This window comes from Garra rufa, chromosome 15 (genome assembly GCF_049309525.1).
Source record: "Garra rufa chromosome 15, GarRuf1.0, whole genome shotgun sequence".
Classification (NCBI taxonomy): Eukaryota; Metazoa; Chordata; class Actinopteri; order Cypriniformes; family Cyprinidae; genus Garra; species Garra rufa.
This window is the reverse complement of record NC_133375.1, coordinates 30595224-30618552: the sequence shown is the minus strand read 5'-3', so window position 1 is coordinate 30618552 and position 23329 is coordinate 30595224. Positions and strand designations below refer to the sequence as shown.

Sequence of the window (23329 nt, the reverse complement as noted above, 5' to 3'; positions counted from 1 at the left end):
AAAAACCCATTTAAAAAATATTTATTTATTAATTTATATATATTTAAAAAATATCACTAACCCACTGAAAACTGCACAAATGTAGAGTAAAAACTTTAACAAACAGAAAAATATACAGTATAGACCAAAAGTTTGAATGAGAAGGTGTGTCCAAACTTTTGGTCTGTACTGTATATATCAACTTTTATTAATTTTTTTATTTATTTATGTAGCTTTTAATAATTTATATTTCAGTTTTTGTTTGAATTAATTGTAGTACTTAAATTAAAACATTTCATTGCCGAGGAACCACCTCTAATTTTCAATTAAATTTTCATTTTTTTTATTAGTTTTAGTAATTTTAGTTTAAAATGTTTAATTCATTTAAATGTTTAAATAATTGGCATTTATGTTGTCACTGAGTTCTTAAAATATTATCCAGTGTATCTGTGTTGCTTTAATTAATTTATATTTCAGTTTTAGTTTGAGTAATTTTAGTACTTTAAATAAAACATTTAGTTGCTGAGGTACCACTTCTAATTTCGTTTTACATTTTTTAATAATTGGCATTTATGTTGTCGTTGTGTTAACTACAAAATAAATTCTTGCAATATTATCTAAAAAAATATTAATTCAAATAAATTAGTAATAATTCATACAGTAGTATTTGTTAATGTTTTGAACAACTTTTATTTTTATATTTTCAGTGTGTGCTTTTGTCATGTTTACTAGTTTTATATAACTTTTTTGATAGTTCTATATAGCTTTTAATTAATTTATATTCAAGTTTTTGTTTTAGTAATTTTAGTACTTTATATAAAACATTTAGTTTTCGAGGCACCACTGCTAATTTTCATTTAAATTGTTTCATTTTGTAATTATTTTAATTTGATCAGTTTTAGTTTTAGTAATTTTAGTACTTAAAATAAAACATTTATTTGCTAAGGCACCACTTATAATTTTCATTTAAAATTTGAAATAATTGGCATTTATGCAAGCATTGTGTTGAATACAAAGGAAATTCTTAAAATATTGTCCAGAAAATATTATTAATTCAAATTAATTATGAATCATTCAAATGTATTTTATAGCACCTGTAACCATACATATTAGTCTAATTTCTACACTAATATACAGTAGTGTTTGTTAACATTTTGAATTAACTTTATTTTTATATTTTCAGTTTTTGTTTTCATTTTTGATATGTGCTTTTGTCATGTTTACTTTAAAATTACTTTTTTATATGTTTATATAACTTTAATTAACTTTTATTTAAGTTTTAGTCATTTTAGTATATAAAATAAAACATTTGCTGAGGCCCCACTTATAATTTTCATTTACATTTTTTAAATAATTGGTATTTATGTTGTCATTGCATTAAATGCAAACGAAAATCTTAAAATATTATCCAGAAAATAGTATTAATTCAAATGTATTTTTAATAATTTAAATGTATTTATATAGCATCTTTAACCACACATATTAGTCTAATTTGTATAATTCAGTTTTCGTTTAAATTTTTGATGTGCTTTTGTCATTTTTATTAGTTTTAGCTTTAGTTTAACTTTAATTCATTTCTGTTTAGTTTAAGTAATTTTTCAACAGTTAGTTGCCAAGGCACCACTTTTTATAATTTAAATGTGTTTATATATAGCACCTTTAACCATACATATACGCATAGGCTTTCCTTTAAAATTTTCTAGACACCCTATTATGGCTGTTTGAAAACCCCTGTCCCAGAAAATGCATACGAATATGCACAAAGAAAAACTTCACTAATCTTTAAAAAAACACAAAGTTTATAATTTTACTTGCATTCAGTTGCATTTTAGTAAAGTCCTTAATCAAGTTGCAATTTACACAAATCATGTTCACAACTGAAGAATAAAGATGTAGTCGAACAGGATTAGAACGACTTTCCCTGCATGTTTTTTTAATCTGTACCTTTATAAGTTATCCGCACAAATCCTCAAATGTTTTGATGAGGATTTCCTTGCTGACAGGGTAGGAGCCTGTGACCCAGATTGGAAGAATCCACTCCAGCTTTTCGCCACAGCTCTCCTGTCTATGTAGCCAGTGCCCTCTCATGGGCTGGTGTATGATGTCGCGCTAAGCACGAGAAGAATGTCATTGACGTCAGTGCAGTCTCTTTCAGAGAAAGTGGCACCCCAGCCCTGTGTACTTCACCACACATGTAGAAAGAGAGAGAGAGAGACACACAGACAGCCAATGAATAAGATAATGTATGCTTTGTTAAAGGAGTGTACATGTGGCACATGCATTCTGTCATGCTTTGTTTTCACACATGCTTCCAGTAAGCAACATGTCTAGCATAGCAGCACTGACGTCTGCTTTGTAAGTCTTTTGTTGTCCCGTCTTGCTTATTTTTATGCCCTCATATGGTCATCCTAAGCTTTTTCAAAAATGCAATGCACACAGACATTCAGTGCTAAATTGTTTTCAGTCTTGTTCATCCTCTCCAAGAACAAAAAACACATTGCACACCTCTAACCTTTCTCAGACTGTCAGCTGTGAAGGAGCTCCTCAGCTCCGGATCCTGTAAAGTTCACGTCAGGTTTTAGCTGAAGTCCTCTCTCTCCTGCATGCAGCGGCACTGCCAGGCTTTAGGCTTCTGTTTCAAGAGGAAGCTCGGCTCACGTTCGGCTAGCGACGCTCCACGGCTGCCCCGTGCTCGTGCAGGGCATCCACCGCTCTGAGAAAAGGGGGCAGGCAGATGCGAGCACCTTTGTTCTGTTTTGCAGCAGCTCAGCTTAAGGACTGGAAGCAGGGACAAGTCACTTATCTGTTGGCATCAGCCCTCTGTGTGCTTTGCGTTTGTGCGTGTATGAGCCAGTGGACGTGTGTGTTATTGTTATGACACTATGCCTGTACGCTTTGCTATGAGTCGAATGGATTGCACGCTCCTAGGGGCCACCGCACGCTGCTCGGCTTCTTGGATGTAGACCGGCATCTGTCACGCAGAGATGGGCCTGCCCACAGCAATGACATTCTCCCCGTCCCAAGATGAGAGCTTTCACTCCGGGCTCCTCGACATGTAGGACTATAGATTCTGCGGTCGAGTGCTGTACGACTGACTGACGTTTCGTTTGTGAGCGGTGTGAGTGTTGGTTTGCGTGGCCCCTTTGTGTGTTTTCTTAAGGGATATAGTGTTCCCCGCTTCTGCCTCTTTTGGATTACGCTGTTTTTGGAAATCTCGTTTTTTGGCTCGATTTGGGGCCCCATCATTCACTGTGGAGGGCTTCAGCACAGCATGAAGAATCACCCATGCGTTCTGTCGGGATATCCCAACATGGCGGTCTACAGCAGTTTGGGCCCTCTGCTGGGAGCCTCAGCTAGACCCCTGAAGCATCTTGGATCTGACTCCTTGCCTCCTTCTCTTCCTCCAGAGGAGGCCTACCAGAAACTGGCCACAGAGACCCTGGAGGAGCTGGACTGGTGCCTCGACCAGCTTGAGACCCTACAAACCAGGCATTCAGTCAGCGAGATGGCATCCAACAAGGTAAGAAGATTAAGGTGTCTTATGTTTTGCTGTTTAGGATTCCCTGGGATAGTTCTGCAAGTTGATGAAGTGCAATTATTGTATCTCAGGTTTTCAATTGCCACTCACAATTAGAACTGGGTTCCATATTGTGGAGTTTTAATTTTTTGTAAGATTTTATTTAAATTTTATTTATTTATTATTTATTATTATTTTTCAGATTATCAGGCTGAGAGTTTTTAGAGCTCAGAAGTTGCAAAATGGCTTTGATTCAGAGCTTGTTAACTGTCTTTTAATTAATTTATTTTTTTATATTATATTTTATGTCACTTTATTTTATTTTATTTTATATTTTATTTTCAGGCTGAGTTTTTAGAGCTCAGAAGTTGCAAAATGGCTAATGTTCAGGGCTTGTGTTAACTGTCTTATTATTTAATTTTTTTATATTATGTTTTATTTCACTTTATTTTTTTATTTTATTTTATTTTTCTTTCATAGATTTTCAGGCTGAGAGTTTTTAGAGCTCAGAAGTTGCAAAATGGCTAATATTTGGGGCTTGTGTTAACTGTCTTTTTATTTTATTTTTTTATATTATATTTTATTTCACTTTATTTTTTAATTTATTTTTCTTTTACAGATTTTAAGGCTGAGAGTTTTTAGAGCTCAGAAGTTGCAAAATGGATATTCAGGGCTTGTGTTAACTGCCTTTTTGTTTTATTTTATTTTATTTAATTTTTTATATTATATTATATTTTATTTAACTTTATATTTTATTTTATTTTTTTCCACAGCTTTTCAGGCTGAGAGTTTTTAGAGCTCAGAAGTTGCAAAATGGTTTTCATTTAGGGCTTGTGTTAACTCTCTTTTTATTTAATTTAATTTTATATATTATATTTTATTTAATGTTTACTCCCAGAGATTTTCAGGCTGAGAGTTTTTTGAGTTCAGAAGTTGCAAAATGGCTTTCATTCAGGTCTTGAGTTAACTCTCTTTTTATTTTATTTTATTTTATTTTATTTTATTCTTTTTTATTTTATTTATTTTGCACTTGTGCACAATATGTTATAGTGCCTTAAGATCAAATGACTATTTTAACATCTTTTTAGTTGTTTGTTGAATTCTGGTAGACCTGATCATACTGTGATGATTGTAGCCTTGTCATTTGGTTTAAACATGAGCATGAGATGATGAACATATTAAAGCGGCAGTCAGCTCGTATTATAAACAGCTGAAGTGTTTAGTTGTTTAGAAAAATGAGCTGCTTTATATTGCTTTGGTGTCTTTTAAGCAGTGCACTGTTTGCAATAACAGCAGCAGAATCGTCATTGGGGCTGCACTGAGCATGCTCACTGTCTCCAGCAAGGCCCTAGTACACATACAGCATGCTAATCAGCCTGTAGTGTGTATCCCGTCTAGTCCACTCAGCCACAACACCTTATAAAACCCATGATTTGAGACACTTCTAATATTTCTTAGACAAAACCAGGCTAAAGGTCCGACAGAGGTGAGCAGACATAAGTAAGACAAGCGTCAAATACTCATATTTTCATACGTCTCACTCGACCGAAACCCCCCCTCCTCCTCCTCCCGTTCCCTCCTCAATACCCAGTATCCATGGAAACGCACAAGGCCTGTCAGTTTGCTTTGTTGCTTTAGCTCAATAGCAAAAGTGGCGTATCCCGTATAAAACTGCCTCGCAGTCGCCACGCAAGTGTTATATCCTAGTGGACTGTTATAAATAACGGTGTTTTCGTGTTGTTTCAGAACAGAAATAGCTGGACTGTTATGAAAAACATTTTTAGCGGTTGTGTAGAGATGCCCAGCTGCTGTTGTTTTTATGATTTATTAGCCGTGAGTGTTCATGGTTCATAGAAAAACTCAATTCAATTTAGATTGTTTTATAATAAAATGTAATTATTAGCTGTAGGGATTACTCTGTAAGATAAAGTTTCAAGCAGAACTACTTTTTTTGGATCAAGCAGTGATCTGGGTATCATAATCATATTTAAGGCTACATATTTTCATCAGACTGAAACATTAGCATGCATTTACATGTAAATGCAACCTTTTTTTAAAAACATTTTGCATACATTTTATTATAATAAAATATACTACAGTTATAACTAAATATACTTTTTTGTAGTTTTTATTTATTATTGTATATTATTTTATGTTCTTTATATAATATAAATTATTTATATTAATAGTATGTTTATCTTAAAACACTATTATATTAACTATACTTCACATGCGACCTTATGCTATCAAGAAATAGTTTTTTAATATATTTTTTGCATGCATTTAATTATAATAAAATATATTACTGTAATAAAAATGATTTTTATCGTTTTTATTTAATATTTTATATGTGTATATATATTATATATGTATATATAATTACCGTTCTAACAAAATATAATTTTTATAATTAGAATTTTATTTTTTTTATATTTTATGTTCTTTATAATATATAAATATCTATTATTTCTATTGATAGTATGTTTATCTTAAAACACTATTATAAAATGTATGCTATCAGCAAATGTTTTTTAAATATTTTTTGTGTACATTTAATTATAATAAAGTAATATATTACAATGATAACATAGTATGATTTTTTATTGGCGTTTTATTAATTTAATATTTTTATATTTTGTTGTTTGTATAATATATATTATTTCTGTTGATAGTATGTTTATCTTTAAACACTATTATATTAACTATACTGCACATGCAAACTTATGCTATCAACAAATAATTTTTTTGCGTACATTTAATTATACTAAAATCTTATTACAGTTACAATATACTTATTTTTAGTTTTTATTTAATATTTTAATATTTATGTTCTTTATATAATATATAATATTTCTGTTAAAAGCATGTTTATCTTAAAACACTATTATATTAACTATATACTGCACATGTGACCTTAACAAATAATGATTTAAAAAAATGTGTGCATACATTTGATTATAATAAAATATTATATTACAGTTATAACAAAATAAATATTTTCTTAGTTTTTATTATTATTTTAATATTTATTTTTTATTTGTTTATTTAGTATTTGTATATTTTGTTTTTTTTATAAAATATATTATTTCTACTGATAGTATGTTTATCTTAACACTAAATTATAACTATATACTGCACATGCGACCTTATGCTATCAACAAATAATTACTTTTTACAAATATTTTTGCATACATTTAATTATAATAAAATATATTACAGTTACAACAAAAGAAATTCTTGTTCTTATTTACATTTTATTATAAAAAAAGTGATATTACAGTTATAGTATGATTTTTTTATAGTTTTTATTTTATATTTTTATATTTTGTTCTTTATATAATATATATTATTTCTAATAATAGTATGTTTATCTTAAAATGCTATTATATTAACTATGTACTACACATGCTACTTTATGCTATCAACAAATAATGAAAATAATGATTTTTAAAATATTTTTGCATAAATGTTATTATAATGAAATATATCACAGTTATAACAAAATATTTTTTATATAGTTTTTATTTGATATTTTTATATTTTATGTTTGTTTTATAATATATAATATATATTATTTCTAATAATAATATGTTTATCTTAAAACACTTATATTAACTATATACTGCACATGCATCCTTATGCTATCAACAAATAGTTTTTTTTTTTGCATACATTTAATTATAATAAAATCTTATATTACAGTTATATCATAATATACTTATTTTTACGTTTTATTTAATATTTTTATATTTTATGTTCTTTATATAATATATAATATTTCTGTTGATAGTATAATTATCTTAAAACAATAACAAATATTATATTAACTATATACTGCACTTGCAAACTTATGCTATAGTTTTTTTTGGCATACATTTAATTATAATAAAATCTTATATTATAGTTATAATATACTTATTTTTAGGTTTTATTTACTATTTTTACATTTTATGTTCTTTATATAATATATATTATTTCTAATAATAGTATGCTTATCGTAAAACACATTATATTAACTATATACTGTAAATGGGACCTTATGCTATCAACAAATAATGATTTTTAAAAAATATTTTTACATACATTTAAATATAATAAAATATTATATTGCAGTCATAACAAAATATAATTTTATAGTTTTTATTTAATGCTTTTTTATTTTATGTTCTTCATCAAATATATCTATTTATGTTCTTTATATAATATATATATTATTTCTATTGATAGTATGTTTATCTTAAAATACTATACTGTAAATGCGACCTATTGATATCAACAAATAATGATTATTTGAATATTTTTGCATACATTTAAATATAATAATATATTATATTGCAGTTATAGTAAAATATATATTTTTTATAGTTATTTAATATTTTAATATTTTATTTCTATTAATGGTATGTTTATCTTGAATTGTTTGAATTGATTTAATATGCTAATGTAAATATTGGACAGTATCACTGAAGGAAAATGTACTGTTTACTTGCTATCTGATCTGGTATTTAGTAATATTGATTTTGTTTTATTTTTGTATTGTTTGCTCATCTGGTTTGCATCAGAGAAATGCCCTTTTTCAAAGCTCTATGCGTATTATGGATAGCAGAGAAATCTGAAAAGTCAACACCTTCATGCATCATTGTAATCCATCAATGGCTTTGTTGTTGTTGTTTAGTCTGCGGAAATAGTATATGTGCACTTCATATTGGAATACAGATTATGTTGTTTTGACCTCTACATTATATTATTTTGAGCTCACAATTTATAGACGTCATCAAATCCCTTGCAAGTTGAGAAGAAATAATGAATGAATGCTGCTTTTGATCTACAAGGCATATTATTAAACTGAAGGGATGGATTTAGGAACAAATCATTATTTAGGCCTCTGTCCCAGAAAACACATTTCCAAGGAATCACAGCTACAAATTGTGTGATATCTTTCCATTTTTTGCTGGGAGACGTGTTTTAACACCCTCTAGATGTTCCAACAATAGAAACACAGTCACCTCTGTCCGCACGGACCCGCAACAGCCAATTACCGTCGGCTCATCTGCTCCAGTAAAGCTGCAAATTACTCAGCATCCCACTAGTGGTACACAGGGACCAGAAGTGTGAAATAATCCCTGACCATGTTCTGTCAGCTCCACTGCCTCAGCTCTTTATTTGCCGCCGTGCAGTACGTACTTCTGCCGCCAGTCCTCTCCAGCTCAGTGGAAAGACAGGTTTTGGTACAATATCTCACTGACATGTTTCTAAAAATGGATGAGGCCTACAGGAACTTTTTTGTAGTAGCTTGCTCTCAGGGTACAGTGTGGGTTTGGATAGTGGGCCGTTGAAGCTAACTATAATGCAGTTATCATACATTTGGCTAAATGCTTCAGGCTGTGGCCATATATTCGTGTTATATTGCATATAGTTTGCTGTTTTTTTATGACTTGCAAATTTAGCATTTTTGACAGAATTTTGCTGATGAATTTATGATGTTGATAGCAGTCATTTTATATCTATATTATATACATTTATAATGCACATTTCATAATAATTAGTGCTTTTTTGCTAAATCTGGCTGAATTTTTGCAAATGTGACAGAATTCTGCTGATGCATTTGTTTATAGCAGTCATTTTTTATATCAATACTTTATATATTTATAATACACATTTCATAATAATCACAGTGCTTAAAAGAGCTAAATTTTATTTATTTATTTATTTTGAAAAATTAGAATCTTTGCCAATTTGACAGAATTCTGCTGATGAAAAAAAGTTTTATATATATATATTGATATTATATATATTTATAATGTACATTTCATAGTAATTAGTGCTTAAAACACCAAAAATTTTGTTTATTTTATTTTATTTTTGTAAAATTTGAATTAATTTTTGCAAATGTGATAGAATTCTGCTGATGCATTTATGTTTATAGCAGTCATGTTTTATATTAATGTTTTATATATTTATAATGCACATTTCATAATAATCACAGTGCTAATTTTTATTTATTTATTTTTTGAAAATTTTGAGTCTTTGCCAATTTGACAGATTTCGGCTGATGAATTTGTTTATAGCAGTTATTTTTTTATATTTATATTACATATATTTACAATGCATATTTCATATATGATAATAATTAGTACCTAAATTTTAGTTGTTTAGTTTAGATGTGACAGAATTTTGCTGATTCATTTATTATGTTTATAACAGTAATTTTTAATTTTTAATTTATTTATTTTTTTATATATTTTTTTAATTTATGTTATATATATTTGTAATGCACATTTCATAATAATCACAGTGCTTAAAAGAGCAAAAAAATGTTTTTTTAATTGACAGACATTTTGCCAATTTAACAGAATTCTACTGATAAATGTCTGATAGAATTAATATTATTTTATTTTAATATTGTTTAATTTATGACAGATATAAATTAAATAAATTCATAAAATGTAACATGTATATTACAATTGTATATATATATATATATATATATATATATATATATATATATATATATATATGATATTATTCTATTTTAATATTATTTTAATATTATTTAAATTATAACAGCTATAAATTAAATGAATTCATTAAATTTCATGTAAATGTTTTTCTCAGTTCTGCACTCGGCGTAGTTACTGCCTTTTTGCTTTGTAGGGCAGTATATATATGTATATATATATGTATATGTATATACATTATTCAATTAATATTGCTTATTTTATTTTTTATTTAAATTATGACAGCTATAAATAAAATACATCAATTACATTTAATGTATACATCATAATTTTATATATATATAAAATTGTATTAATATACCATATATCATTTTATTTTTAGATTATGTAATATACAATGGTCTTGCCGTTGGCCAGAGCTAGTAAAAAGTCTGAACTACTGGACTAGTGGAACATTTTTTATTGTTTAGCCCTTAGAAACATTTTTCTTTCCACTTACAAGTCAGTAAAAGAATAAAATGGCACATTTCCCGGCATAGTTTTAGCTATATTCAAGGACTCATTAACAATTTACCAGTACAAATCTAGCACGGCGTCATCGGTTTATTTTGTTCTTGTTCGTATGACATATGTTATCCATTGACTCCCCTCTGTGGATTTATGTGAATGAACTTCACTGAATATTTTATGAGTCTGGCTGACACAATGTCCACTTCCAAACATCACATCATGTCATGAAGATTACCTCAGCCCTCCACACATACACATATGCGCACAGTCAAACATGACGTGAACACGCATTAATCCAAACCACACATAATGACTGTGCACCCTATCTGCTGTATTAAAGAGCTCTTGTACAAAGAAACACATCCTCCGACTGAGCTGCAGACATCTAGAGGCTGAAGTGGGAGGAGTCCCAATGAGGGAAGCACTCCCAGAGGATTTACATGGCCAATCAGCTGCAGCGATGAGCTCATTCTAATCTGGAGGAGCCGCCTGATTGGCAGGGCTGCAGTCGGAGACTCTCACCTGAATGATTGTGTGAAACGCAGCCTTATTTGGAAGCTGTTAACTGGGCATATTTTCCTTCCAAGGCACAGGCATTTTTCAGTCTATTTGGTTTGAGTGCGCAGCTCACGGAGAGATGCTATCAGACAATGCCGTGGCTTCTTCACGCCCTCCACTGTCTTAGATGGAATCTCGCCAGGTTTCTTAACAATGGAGTCGGCCATCGCAAGGAATGCCCTGGAATTTCTGGACTTCTCAGATGGGGTTTAGTGTAATTTCATAACCTTAAAATAAAAATGGAGCTTTGAAAGCAGTTTGTGTTCAACTTCCCTATCAGTCAGTGTTTTCTAATCTCATCTGCTATCTGGATTTACTCATTCAAAATGCCTGAGGCAAATTATTTGCTCTCAGTTTCTTGGGGATACATTAAGGTAAGCTAATCAATCATGAAATACCGTATTCTTACATTGGAATGTGGTTGGATGGGCTACTATTGTTTATTACTGGTGTACAGTATGTGGTTACATAAAGAACAATGGTTGCGTAAAAACCGACGGATATCAAAATGAATTGGTTTGTTCATTAATGGCATTTTTGTATTTTTTTTTTTTTTTTACAGTGCATAAAAACCTACATTTTCATTTTTCTATTTCTCTTCCATGCCTAGTTTTTGCTTTCCTCTATTCGTGTAGGCTGTATCACTATTTAAACCCAAACTGCTATAAAAAGCACCAGCACATCATGTGCTGTCGCTGGGCTGTTCTACTTGTTTGTTTGCGCACATTAGGAAGTTTATATTCGAGCATGCTGTTGTTTTCATCTCTAGTTTGTGTCTGCAAATCTCGTTAGAAATGAGGGAAAATGTACTTTCTATTGTGGTGTCTATCTGGTGTGACCCAGCAGGTCATTTTGACCTGACATTTCTTAACAGTGTGAGAGGATTCATATGTTTTGGGTTGTTTTGAGGACTTAGCCTTGAAACCACGGCATATCTGCCGACAGACAGCGACACAGCTGACAAGGGAAAATCCCTTAAATGATTAAAAAAAAAGGTAAAATGGTGTCTAGAGCAGTGAATGAAAGTGGGGGGTGTTTCGAAACAATAGCACGAACGTATTACTCATCTTCACACAAGATATTTTTACCTTTTTAGTGTTTATTTATTTATTTAACCAGATATTTTTACACAAAACAGGTCTGAATGAAAAATAAAAACTCATTTTTGTATCTCTCAACAGTTCAAGAGGATGTTGAACAGAGAATTGACTCACCTCTCAGAGATGAGCCGATCTGGTAACCAGGTGTCTGAGTTCATCTCCAGTACATTTTTAGGTGAGTTTCCATAAAAAAAAAACATAAAAAAAAAAAAAATCAAACCCTGGACCACTAAACCAGTCTTAAGGAGCGTGGGTATATTTGTAGCAATAGCCAACAATACATTGTATGGGTCAAAATGATCAATTTTTCTTTTATGCCAAAAATCAATAGGATATTCCATGAACATATTTTGTAAACTTCCTACCATAAATATATCAAAACTTATTTAATGATTAGTAATATGCATTGCTAAGAACTCCATTTGGACAACTTTACAGCCGATTTTCTCAATATTTAGATTTTTTGAAAACCCTCAGGATCCAGATTTTTAAACTTTGTATCTCAGCCAAATATTGTCTTATCCAAACAGACCATACATCAATAATCAGCTTTCAGATTCAAAAAATGTACCCTTATGACTGGTTTTGTGGTCCAGGGTCACAAATATGAATGTTTACGTACGTTCAGATTTGAATGCAATGATAATGTTATGTGGCATCATGCATTGCATTTTAAATGAACAAATTAGTCGAGCAAAGAAGCATTTTGACTGGAGAAGGGCAGCTGTGTGAAATTTTTGGGCTAACTTAGAGAACTAGGACAACTAAAGTGCTGATTCTGAGCAAAAAGCAGGTCAACAGCTACTCTGTAGCCTGACGGCCGTGTAGCTAGTTAGCTAAATCAGCCACAAGTGAGACCATTACATGACCACAGCCTACTATTCTTTTACAAAACTGAAAAACAGTGGCTGTAATGGCACATGCTGTGCTTTTACCCACAAGCGCCTTTGATTTCTAGAACCTTCTCTGAACATTTTCTGTTTCTCCAGACAAGCAACATGAGGTGGAAATGCCATCGCCCCAGTCCCAGAAAGACAAGGAGAAGAAGAAAAGGCCGATGTCCCAGATTAGTGGTGTAAAGAAGCTAACGCACAGTTCCAGCCTTACCAACTCTAACATCCCTCGGTTTGGGGTTAAAACTGAAACAGAAGATGAGCTGGCCAAGGTAATCTTAAAGTATATATTAAATAATAATAAATAAATCATTTTATACAAGAATAAAGGCTTAAAATATACAGTCAAACCAAAAATTATTCAGACACCAGATATTATTTTAAGATGCAAAATGAAGTAAACCTTTTTTTTTGTACCCAAAAATTCTATATATAGTGGACTACTGGCAAAAATTTGATTTAACATTATGTTGGTTATCTGACATTAGTTATCTGACATTATGAAGATGAATTTGTTCTGACACAGTTTAACTTTTGAGTTCTTGTCATATTTTATTACCATTTTCTAAACTATAGCAAATACACTGTGATAATGTGAGAAATTTTAGAGATGTCTGAATAAAGTTTGGTTCGACTGTAATTCATTTGTGATTATCAAGATGAATTTGTTCTGACACAGTTTAACTCTCAGTTATGTATAGAATGAAATGCATCTAACTAAATATGGTTCACTTTGTCATTTCAGGAGCTTGAAGATGTAAATAAATGGGGCCTTAATGTCTTCAAAGTGTCAGAATTTTCTGGGAACAGACCTTTAACGGTTATGATGCACACAATATTCCAGGTACGTTTTTACTGTATTTGTTCCTTCAACCTCAAGACTGCTTTAATGTGTTTTTATAAGGACAAGGACAAACCATGTGGGTTGTCTTTCTGCCGTAGGAGAGGGACTTGTTAAAGACGTTTAAAATTCCCCTCGACACGTTTATCACCTATCTGATGACTTTAGAGGACCATTACCATGCTGACGTTGCCTATCACAACAACATCCACGCTGCTGATGTCACACAGTCCACTCACGTCCTGTTATCAACTCCTGCCCTTGAGGTACGATACTGCTGTCCCAGTATGCACTGCTGCTGTTTCATCTGATTGTTGACTGTTAAAAAAGTGGATTATGATGTGAGATTTCAGAGAAATCTTTCTGTTTCTGTTATTTCCAGGCTGTGTTTACAGACCTTGAAATTCTCGCTGCCATATTTGCCAGTGCGATACATGATGTTGATCATCCTGGAGTCTCCAACCAGTTTCTCATTAACACTAGTAAGTCTCTAACTATACCTATAACTATATAAGAACATGACTTTTTATTATTAAACTGTTTTTATTTTGCTGCTGAAGCATTAAAGGAATAGTTTACACAATTTGCTAAAAATGATGAGTTTGTTTCTTCATTGGAACAGATTTGGAGAAATTTAGCATTACATCACTTGCTCACCAGTGGACCCTCTGGCGAATGGATGCCGTCAGAATGAGAGTCCAAACAGCTGATAAAAACATCACAATAACCCACAACTCCAGTCCATCAATTAACATCTTGTAAAGTGAAAACCTATGAAACCTACAGACTTTTTCAATTTAAACTGTTGCTTCTGGCTTTTTTTCTTGTAAACAGTGCTGAATCTGTTTATAATTCTCTCCTGATTCAGACCGAGATGACTTTATCACTAGAGAAAGCCATATTATGGATACTCATTTTTTAGCAACAGTTTTTTTTATGTTAATTGATGAACTGGAGTGGTCTGGATTATTGTGATGCTTTTATTAGCTGTGTGAATTCTCGTTATGACGGCACCCATTCACTACAAATCATCCATTGGTGAGCAAGTATAATGCTACATTTCTCCAACTCATCTACATCTTGGATGGCCTGAGGTTGAGCACATTTTCAGCAAATTTCTATTTTGGGGTGAACTGTTCCTTTAAGACCTCTGTTGTACTTTAAAATGCAAAGATGCTATACAATGTCCAGCTTGACTGGGAAAAGTGTACATACTATAGTAAATAAAAAAACAAACCCTATTCCCGTTATATCTGTAAAGGAGCATCACGTTGCTTCCTACAATTTACGTGTGCAGTGTTTTTCAGAACCGCTTTTAGCTTAATCACGGTTGTTCAAAGTAACAGAGGAATCAATATGTGTTTAAGCTGTTATCACGTGCAGCGAGTGGTCAATCGGGCGATTTTCACATGCTATAGATGCATGTGTTAGGTGGGATACATGTGTCGGTGATTCACAAAGCTCACGTGTCCCACCCACACAGCTGGTAAAATCCCCTCAATGACTAATGGAGGGACCAGTGGTGCTTGTCACAAGCTCAGCAGGAACTTTAAAGCATGAGGAGGATGCATGTTGTTCCATACCTGTATGCTGCTGTTTTTAGCCCTGGAACTCTAAACGGGACATTTTGATTAATCTTTACACAGTTCTGAAAGGTCAAACTCCAAAAAAAGCAGCATGAAAGTGGTTCGTATGACTTGTGCGCTCCTTGGAAGCTTTGTGTGAAACTGAAATTTATTATTTAGGTTGATATACATAGATAGTCCACCAAGAATTACAGTACAGTATAGAATTAATTGTGCTTCCTCTTTTTTCTCTCCCATCTCAGACTCTGAGCTGGCCCTCATGTATAATGATTCGTCTGTGTTGGAGAATCATCATCTGGCTGTAGGTTTTAAACTGCTGCAGGAAGAGAACTGTGACATCTTCCAGAACCTGACCAAGAAACAAAGACAGTCACTCCGCAAGATGGTCATTGACATTGTGAGTCACAATGTTAAATGTGTCATTGCTCTATAGCTTAGCTGTTTTTGCAATTTAAATTGCACTGATACTTGTAAATTGGAACTAAACTTTAATTTTTCATTTTTTCCAGGTACTGGCCACAGACATGTCTAAGCACATGAATTTGTTGGCGGATCTGAAAACCATGGTGGAGACCAAAAAAGTGACCAGTTCTGGGGTATTATTGCTGGACAACTACTCTGACAGGATACAGGTTGGTACTTATAATATGCTACTGCTGTCAAAATTAGCACAATAACACAGGCTAATGCAGTTAACGCAGGGCCAGGGCTAGGGTTAGGGTTGGCCACCCCACTCACAACTGCTTGCTTCTTTTTTTTTTCTTGACAAGAATTGTGTTTATTTATCTTTATGAGCACATCAAATAGGAGACTTTTCAGTTGCACACTTCAACTTCATTTCAAATTGTTTTAAGTTCATTTAAACTAGAAGTTATTTTGAAAAGTCTAATAATAATGTAAAATTGATAGCTCTCAATTATACTGTAATGTTGAATGGCTATAGTCAATGGTTAAATATTAGGAAAAAAATAATTTCATACAGACATCGGTAATATTGGTATCAGTCTTTATGTTTAAACAGGACTGAATGTTAAATCATTGCAATATAAAAGTATACTCAAAAACGTTAATGTTAGATGGGATTAATGGCAATTAAAATTGTGATTAATCATGATTAATTTCAGAAAAAAATGTGATTAATTCGTTTTTTTATCGATTGACAACACTAATCATTACTCATATTGCATTGTAGACATGGCAATAAAGATTATGATTTGAAAAAGCTTGTTAAAAGAGAAAATAGAAAATTAGTTAATTAAAAAAAAATGGTTTTGTATTGTTTTTTTTACATAAAACATTTATTAATTTATATTTTAGTAATGTATACAATATTTTTTTAGGCATAGTTCAGCCAGAAATGAGAATTCTGTCATTAATACCCTCATGTCGTTACAAACCTGTAAGACCTTTGTTCATCTTTGGTACACAAATTAAGACATTTTTAATGAAATCTGAGAGCTTTCTGACCCTGCATAGATATCAACGCAACTACCACATTCAAGGTCCAGAAAGGTAGTAAGGATATCGTTAAAATAGGTCAAAAAGCTCTCGGATTTCATTTTGTGTTCCAAAGATAAACGAAGGTCTTGCAGGTTTGGAACGACATGAGGGCGAGTAATTAACAACCGATTTTTTACTTTTGGGTGAACTATCCCTTTAAAATCTAGTAATAAATATTTAATCTGAAGACAACAATGTGACACTTATAAAGTGCTACAGATTTTTGTGTAAATATGTAAATGTACATTCGAATGTGTGACTGATTTTGGCTGTATTTCAGGTCTTGCAGAACATGGTGCACTGTGCAGACCTCAGTAACCCCACCAAGCCGCTGCAGTTGTACAGGCAGTGGACGGACCGCATCATGGAGGAGTTCTTCAGCCAGGGGGACAGAGAGCGGGAGCGCGGCATGGAGATCAGCCCCATGTGCGACAAGCACAACGCATCAGTCGAGAAGTCCCAGGTAAGCCAGATCAGGGTGGATAAAGATGAATAAAATAATGAATCAGGGGCCAGATTCACGAAACATTCTTAAGAAGAATTTTCTTCTTAACTGCCCTTTTCTTCTTATTTTTTAAAATAAGAAAAAAGTTACGAATATTTTGCATTTCCAAAAAAAATCGTCTTAAGAATATTCTTATCTTTTTACTTAAGATTGTTCTTAAAGGATAACTATTGCCAAAATGCAACCTGGGCTGTTTTTTTTTTTTACTGTAAACGAGACAAACATATCTAAAAGCATAATTACGACAAACGAGCCGTTTTTGAGATTGACCATAATTTCGTTTTGTGGTCAATGGCCGGTGAATGGGAGTACTAGGGGCATAACTTTGAGCGCATCAAAATCGATATTTTTACAGCACTAAGAAGGCTCGACACACCATGAAACTTTGCTCGAAGCATCGCCTGGGTCTCTACACATGAACTCGAGCATTGAGAACATTGTTTGTGTACACAGAGTTTACTAAAAAGAAAGGTTTTGAACTTCTTAAAGTTAGGATAGCCTGAGACTTGTCTTAAATCCCAAATAGTAAGAATTATTTAATTAATTTATTGGGTTATTTCAAATTAACTGTTATATTTAAGCATTGCAACACTACTAGCTACATATAATACATATTAGGACTATTAATAGAGATGAGCACGACTGAAGTGACAGCAATGACTGACAATGTAAACAATGATCTGTCATGATTAGCCTATGTATGACCCTACTTTTTGCCGACATCAAAACTTAGTAGCAACTCTACAAAATCGAGTCAGATAGGGAGATTTAATTAAACATTTTTTTTATTTTACTTGGCCGATAAATACGACATAATCTTTGGCCGTATTTAGCGCATATGTGCAGGACACGTTTGCTGAATCATTGTTAACAAGTTACTAGCATGTTTCTAGAATGATTAGCATGTTGTTAACATGTTGCTAGCATGTTTCTAGAATGATTAGCATGGTGTTAACATGAGCTGTGTCTCATTTGGAAGGCTGCGCCCTCCGGAGGTCGAATCCTCCGGAGGTTGCATCCTCTGTAGGATGTGTATACGAAGTGTCCTTAACTTAGAACAAAAACGAAACGGCCTTCGTAGGACGGGAGGAAAGAAAAAAAAGGACAGGTGGAAAATGAAACAGGATTTATCACGTTACTATGCAAACAAATTTAGAGCATCGTTGCACTCTCACACTACTTAAATGAAGGAAAATAATTTTTAAATTTGTAAAGTAGTTTGAAAAAAAAAATGCTTTTACTTGTTTTATTTTATTCATTGTTTCAAGAGCTGCAGCATATCTATTAGAGAAAAAAATAGGAGGATATTAAGAACAACCTTATCCGTTTTTACCGATTTAAATGTGACCCTGGACCACAAAACCAGTCTTAAGTCGCTGGGGTACATTTGTAGCAATAGCCAAAAATACATAGTATGGGTCAAAATTATTGATTTTTCTTTTATGCCAAAAATCATTAGGAAATTAAGTAAAGATCATGTTCCATGAAGATTTTTTGTAAAATTCCTACTATAAATATATCAAAATGTAATTTTTGATTAGTAATATGCATTGTTAAGAACTTAATTTGGAGAACTTTAAAGGTGATTTTCTCAGTATTTAGATTTTTTTGCACCCTCAGATTCCAGATTTTCAAATAGATGTATCTCGGCCAAGTATTGTCCTATCCTAACAAACCATACATGATCTATACATCTCAGTTTTGTAAAATTTAACCTTATGACTGGTTTTGTGGTCCAGGGTCACAAATGATAAACACCACATCTTAGCTTGTGTGTACATCTGCCGTTGCCGGCATTTTTCAAATTAACGACAGTTGTTTACGGCGACGCAAAGAATTGTTATCTGTAGTAGCAAAGGATACACCTCATGCATCCTTCGAATTCCTGTGAAAGAAGGTCGCATTCGACGATCGCATTTGAAGTGTCCTACTTGCTTTTCTGAAATGAGACATGATGTATGCAGCCTTCTAAATGAGACACAGCTATGGTTAGCAAGTTACTAGCATGTTGCTAGCATGATTCTTGCATGATTAGCATGTTACTAGCATGTTTTAAGCTGAAAAAAAGCTGGTTTAAGCTTGGTTGGTCTTTTAGCAGCTCTCCTAGCTTGACCAGCTAAGACTAGTCCGACCAGCTAAAAAATGTCCAAAACCACTTTAAAACCAGGAGAGACCAGCCAAAACAACCAATCAGCTTAGGCTGGTTTTAGCCATTTTTTAAAAGTAGGGAGTTAAGCTTTGCTATAGCAATAGACAGCTTAAATACATCATAAGCCTCACTGTACAAAGAATTGGTGGTTTTGATAGGTGGTTTTTTGATTGATAAGTTGGATCGGTTAGAAAAGTTTTTTAAAAAACTTTTTCTCTCTCTCTCTTTGTTTCTAGGTGGGCTTCATCGATTACATCGTGCACCCACTTTGGGAGACGTGGGCAGACCTGGTGCACCCAGACGCCCAGGACATCTTGGACACGCTGGAGGACAACCGGGAGTGGTACCAGAGCACCATCCCCCAGAGCCCCTCTCCGACGCTGGACACCAGCAGCGAGGGCCGCCGCACCGCCGGCCAGGAGAAGTTCCAGTTTGAACTGACTCTGGAGGAGGACGGAGAGTCCGACACGGAGAAGGACAGCGGCAGCCCTCCTGACGAAGAAGAGGAGGAAGAGGAGGAAAACAGCTGCAGTGACTCTAAAACCCTTTGCACACAGGACTCCGAATGTACAGAGATCCCCCTGGACGAGCAGGTGGGGGACGCACAGGAGGACGAGGACGAGGACGAGGACGAGGACGAGGAGGACGACCAGGAGGAGGAAAGGGAATTATCAGAACCCTGTGTTTTGGAGGAGGAAGAGGAGGAGGAAGAAGAAGAAGAGGACACTGCCAACACGTAACAGTATGACACGGCACCTGAACTTTTTATATTAGAGATGAGAAACACTTATTTATGGTTAAGATATTACTTTTTTCATTGTCTATTTTGCATATGTCGTTCAGAAGTGCTTTTTAAATGTCCGCCTTTAACCTGTTTTTTTATTTCTCATTCCTCACTCTCTCTTTTTTTTGAGTTTCAACTATTTTTACACTCAGGAATATCTTTTCCACTCTCACCTGTCCTTCATACAAACAAACGAAACAAATGAAAGGTTAAAAAGCTTGACTTTTATTCCTGATTGTGAGGTACTTTTTTTTTTTTTTTTTTTTTTAACTGAAACAGTATTTAACTTAGAAAGCAGCTGTTTTTTCACCAACGAGACACTATTTTTTCCTGTTTAACTGAAGGAAAGTGGCAATTCGAAGCATTTTAGCAGACAAACACTTTAGGAGTGAATACTTCATGCTTTGAACTTCACGTCTTCCTGATGCCTTGAATGTGTTATTAATCTGGATTTAGCTGTGTGTTGTGTTTGTGTATCAGTCATCATTTGAAGTGAACGGACATGGAACCAAAGTCAAAAGAACTCGTGAGACACCATTTTCACACTGAAAATACTCATTTTCATTTAAATGACCATACTTGAGGTAAATATGTAAATGTTGTCATTTCCACATCTTTTTTTATCAACTTATTTGTTATATCCAATCCAGATCTGAACATATTTTATTTAAAATATTGTTGTTGTTTTTATCCTCAGCTTCATAATACCTAATAATAGCTGATTATGGCCATATTTTAACTTTTCAAAATGTTATTCCCCAAGAACAAGAACTCATTATAGCTTGAATAAGCCTTAAATGTTAAAAGTTAGCAATGGAGTAAAATGAATTTTGGTTATCACTACATAAATAAAAATATGAATATATATATAATAATAATAATAATGTTAGTAATAATAATTATTATTATTATTATTAATAATATTATTATATTGGTGATCCTAGGTACCCCTTCATCCATAATAATATGTATTATTATTATTGTAATTAATCATTTACGGTTGTTATTATTATTATTGTCATCATCATCACAGCATTATTATGAGTTAAATAAATCCTGGTTTTCACTTCATCCATAATAATAGGAATTATTATTGTAATTAAATAATAACAATGATGATAATAATGTTAGTAGTAATAATAATAATAATAATTTTTATTATTATGTTGGTGATCCTTATGTTAATAATAATAATAATAATTATTATTATTATTATCATTATCATTATCACAGCATTATTATAAGTAAAATTAATCCTGGTTATTACTTCATACATAAAAATATGAATTAATATTCTAACTAAATAATGATTATAATGCTAATAATAATAATATTTATTATTATTATTAACATTAAGATCACCATAATAATAATAATAATAATAATTATTATTATTATTATTATTATTATTATTAATTTATGGTTGTTATTATTATCATCATCATCACCGTTATTATTTACAGCATTATTATTTATTTACAATAAGTCACTACAATAATCACTTCATAAATAACGATGATTTATTTTTGTAAATAAATAATAATAATGCTAATAATAATAATTAAGAATAAAAATAATAATATTTTTTTATTTTTTTTATTTACAGCATTATTTTTTAATTACAATGGGAATTATTATTATTATTATGTCCCTGCTTATTTTTTTCTCATAAAAAAATATTTGATAGCTGTTTGGTGCCATATGTCTCTGGCCGGTTAAACAGAAAACAGCTGACATAAATGATGAAGCTCAATTTAGCGGTTTCTGTTGTCACATGATCACGGGACAATCAGCTTCAGTGCAAAGCCTCATTATAAGTGAAGTGTGAATCTAGTTGCACTGTACATTTCTTTTTTTTCTGTAATTAGTATTTATTTTGACATTGCCAAACATCACCAGTCGCAATGATTTGAACTGCTGCTTTACTCATCTCTGTCAAGTGTCCTACTGTACAAACATCGTCTTCGTTTCATTCCGTTCATGCTAGCATTATTTATCAATGCTCTTTGATGTGCTTGTAGCATATTAAAGCGTTTCAATCAAACTGTAGCATCGGCAATGCAGGCTTATGAGTCGGTTTTCCTTAATATATATTACGTTAATTATACATATGCAGTAAATATAACTAATCAAATGTACAAAATTCTGTATAATATGGAAGCCTTTTGAAACGCCCCCTTTCTTTTACTCGATATTTCAAAGTCACTCTGTTGCCAAGTTTGAATGTTTTGGATTTGTCTCCATTCTCTCCATCGTTTCTCATTCCTCTCTGTTTACATACATGTATTTATTGTGCTGTACAGTACATATTGTTGCTCTTATCATGTGGTTGTAAATGATTATATCATCCCTTTTGGTGATGGTGTTGTATTATGGAACTCTTACTGAGAGAATGTTTGTTATTCTTAGTATGTAATGATCCCATTGATATGTGTCTCTAGAGAGATTGCGTAGAGAAAGGGAAAGCCAAATTATAGTCATTACTGTGTTTATTTTTCATTCTTTCTTTCTTTGTAAAAGAAAGTGGTTCCGTGGCCTGAGGGTTGTGCCTTACAGATAGCTCTTTAGATTTTATCCTCTTGCTGCACTAAAGAAACTACTGGCTGGAAATTGACCTAGATGTGTTTGTCGTGTTCCTCCTGTTTATGTGGCGTAAATGCTCCCAGCGTAAAACAAAAAAAAAGTTGTCAGACCTCATCGGACAGGGTAAAAGCAGACCAGTGTGATGGGTTTGGGTTTGCGAGCGCCTCCGTCATATTTCCGTCTATGCTGTGTTCATCTGACTGAGACATTCAAAGACATTTGCGTTCCATGCAATATGATGAGAGAAATTTCTGTTTGGGGGAAAACAGGGCATTTTTGATTTCCAGATCCAGAGAGGGGTTAGAGCATCCTTCACAAAAAGCCCAAAACGCTCAATTTGGGACTCATTTTGACACATATACTGTA

The 23329-nt window shown here is 32.5% G+C and overlaps 1 protein-coding gene across 2 annotated transcripts in view; it reads left to right on the top strand.

Moving 5' to 3' along the window:
* pde4d (phosphodiesterase 4D, cAMP-specific) overlaps window positions 1-21551 on the top strand; it is a 163447-nt gene extending 141896 nt beyond the window's left edge. For both annotated transcript variants that reach the window (XM_073818523.1, XM_073818524.1), the window contains exons 6-15: window positions 3387-3499; window positions 12204-12297; window positions 13112-13287; window positions 13761-13859; window positions 13958-14122; window positions 14239-14338; window positions 15685-15839; window positions 15952-16074; window positions 17223-17405; window positions 19833-21551. In XM_073818523.1, the coding sequence (XP_073674624.1) occupies window positions 3387-3499; window positions 12204-12297; window positions 13112-13287; window positions 13761-13859; window positions 13958-14122; window positions 14239-14338; window positions 15685-15839; window positions 15952-16074; window positions 17223-17405; window positions 19833-20336 (1712 nt within the window). In that variant the 3' untranslated portion in view covers window positions 20337-21551. The remainder of the gene's footprint in view (window positions 1-3386; window positions 3500-12203; window positions 12298-13111; window positions 13288-13760; window positions 13860-13957; window positions 14123-14238; window positions 14339-15684; window positions 15840-15951; window positions 16075-17222; window positions 17406-19832) is intronic.
* The last annotated feature ends 1778 nt before the right edge of the window (window positions 21552-23329 follow it).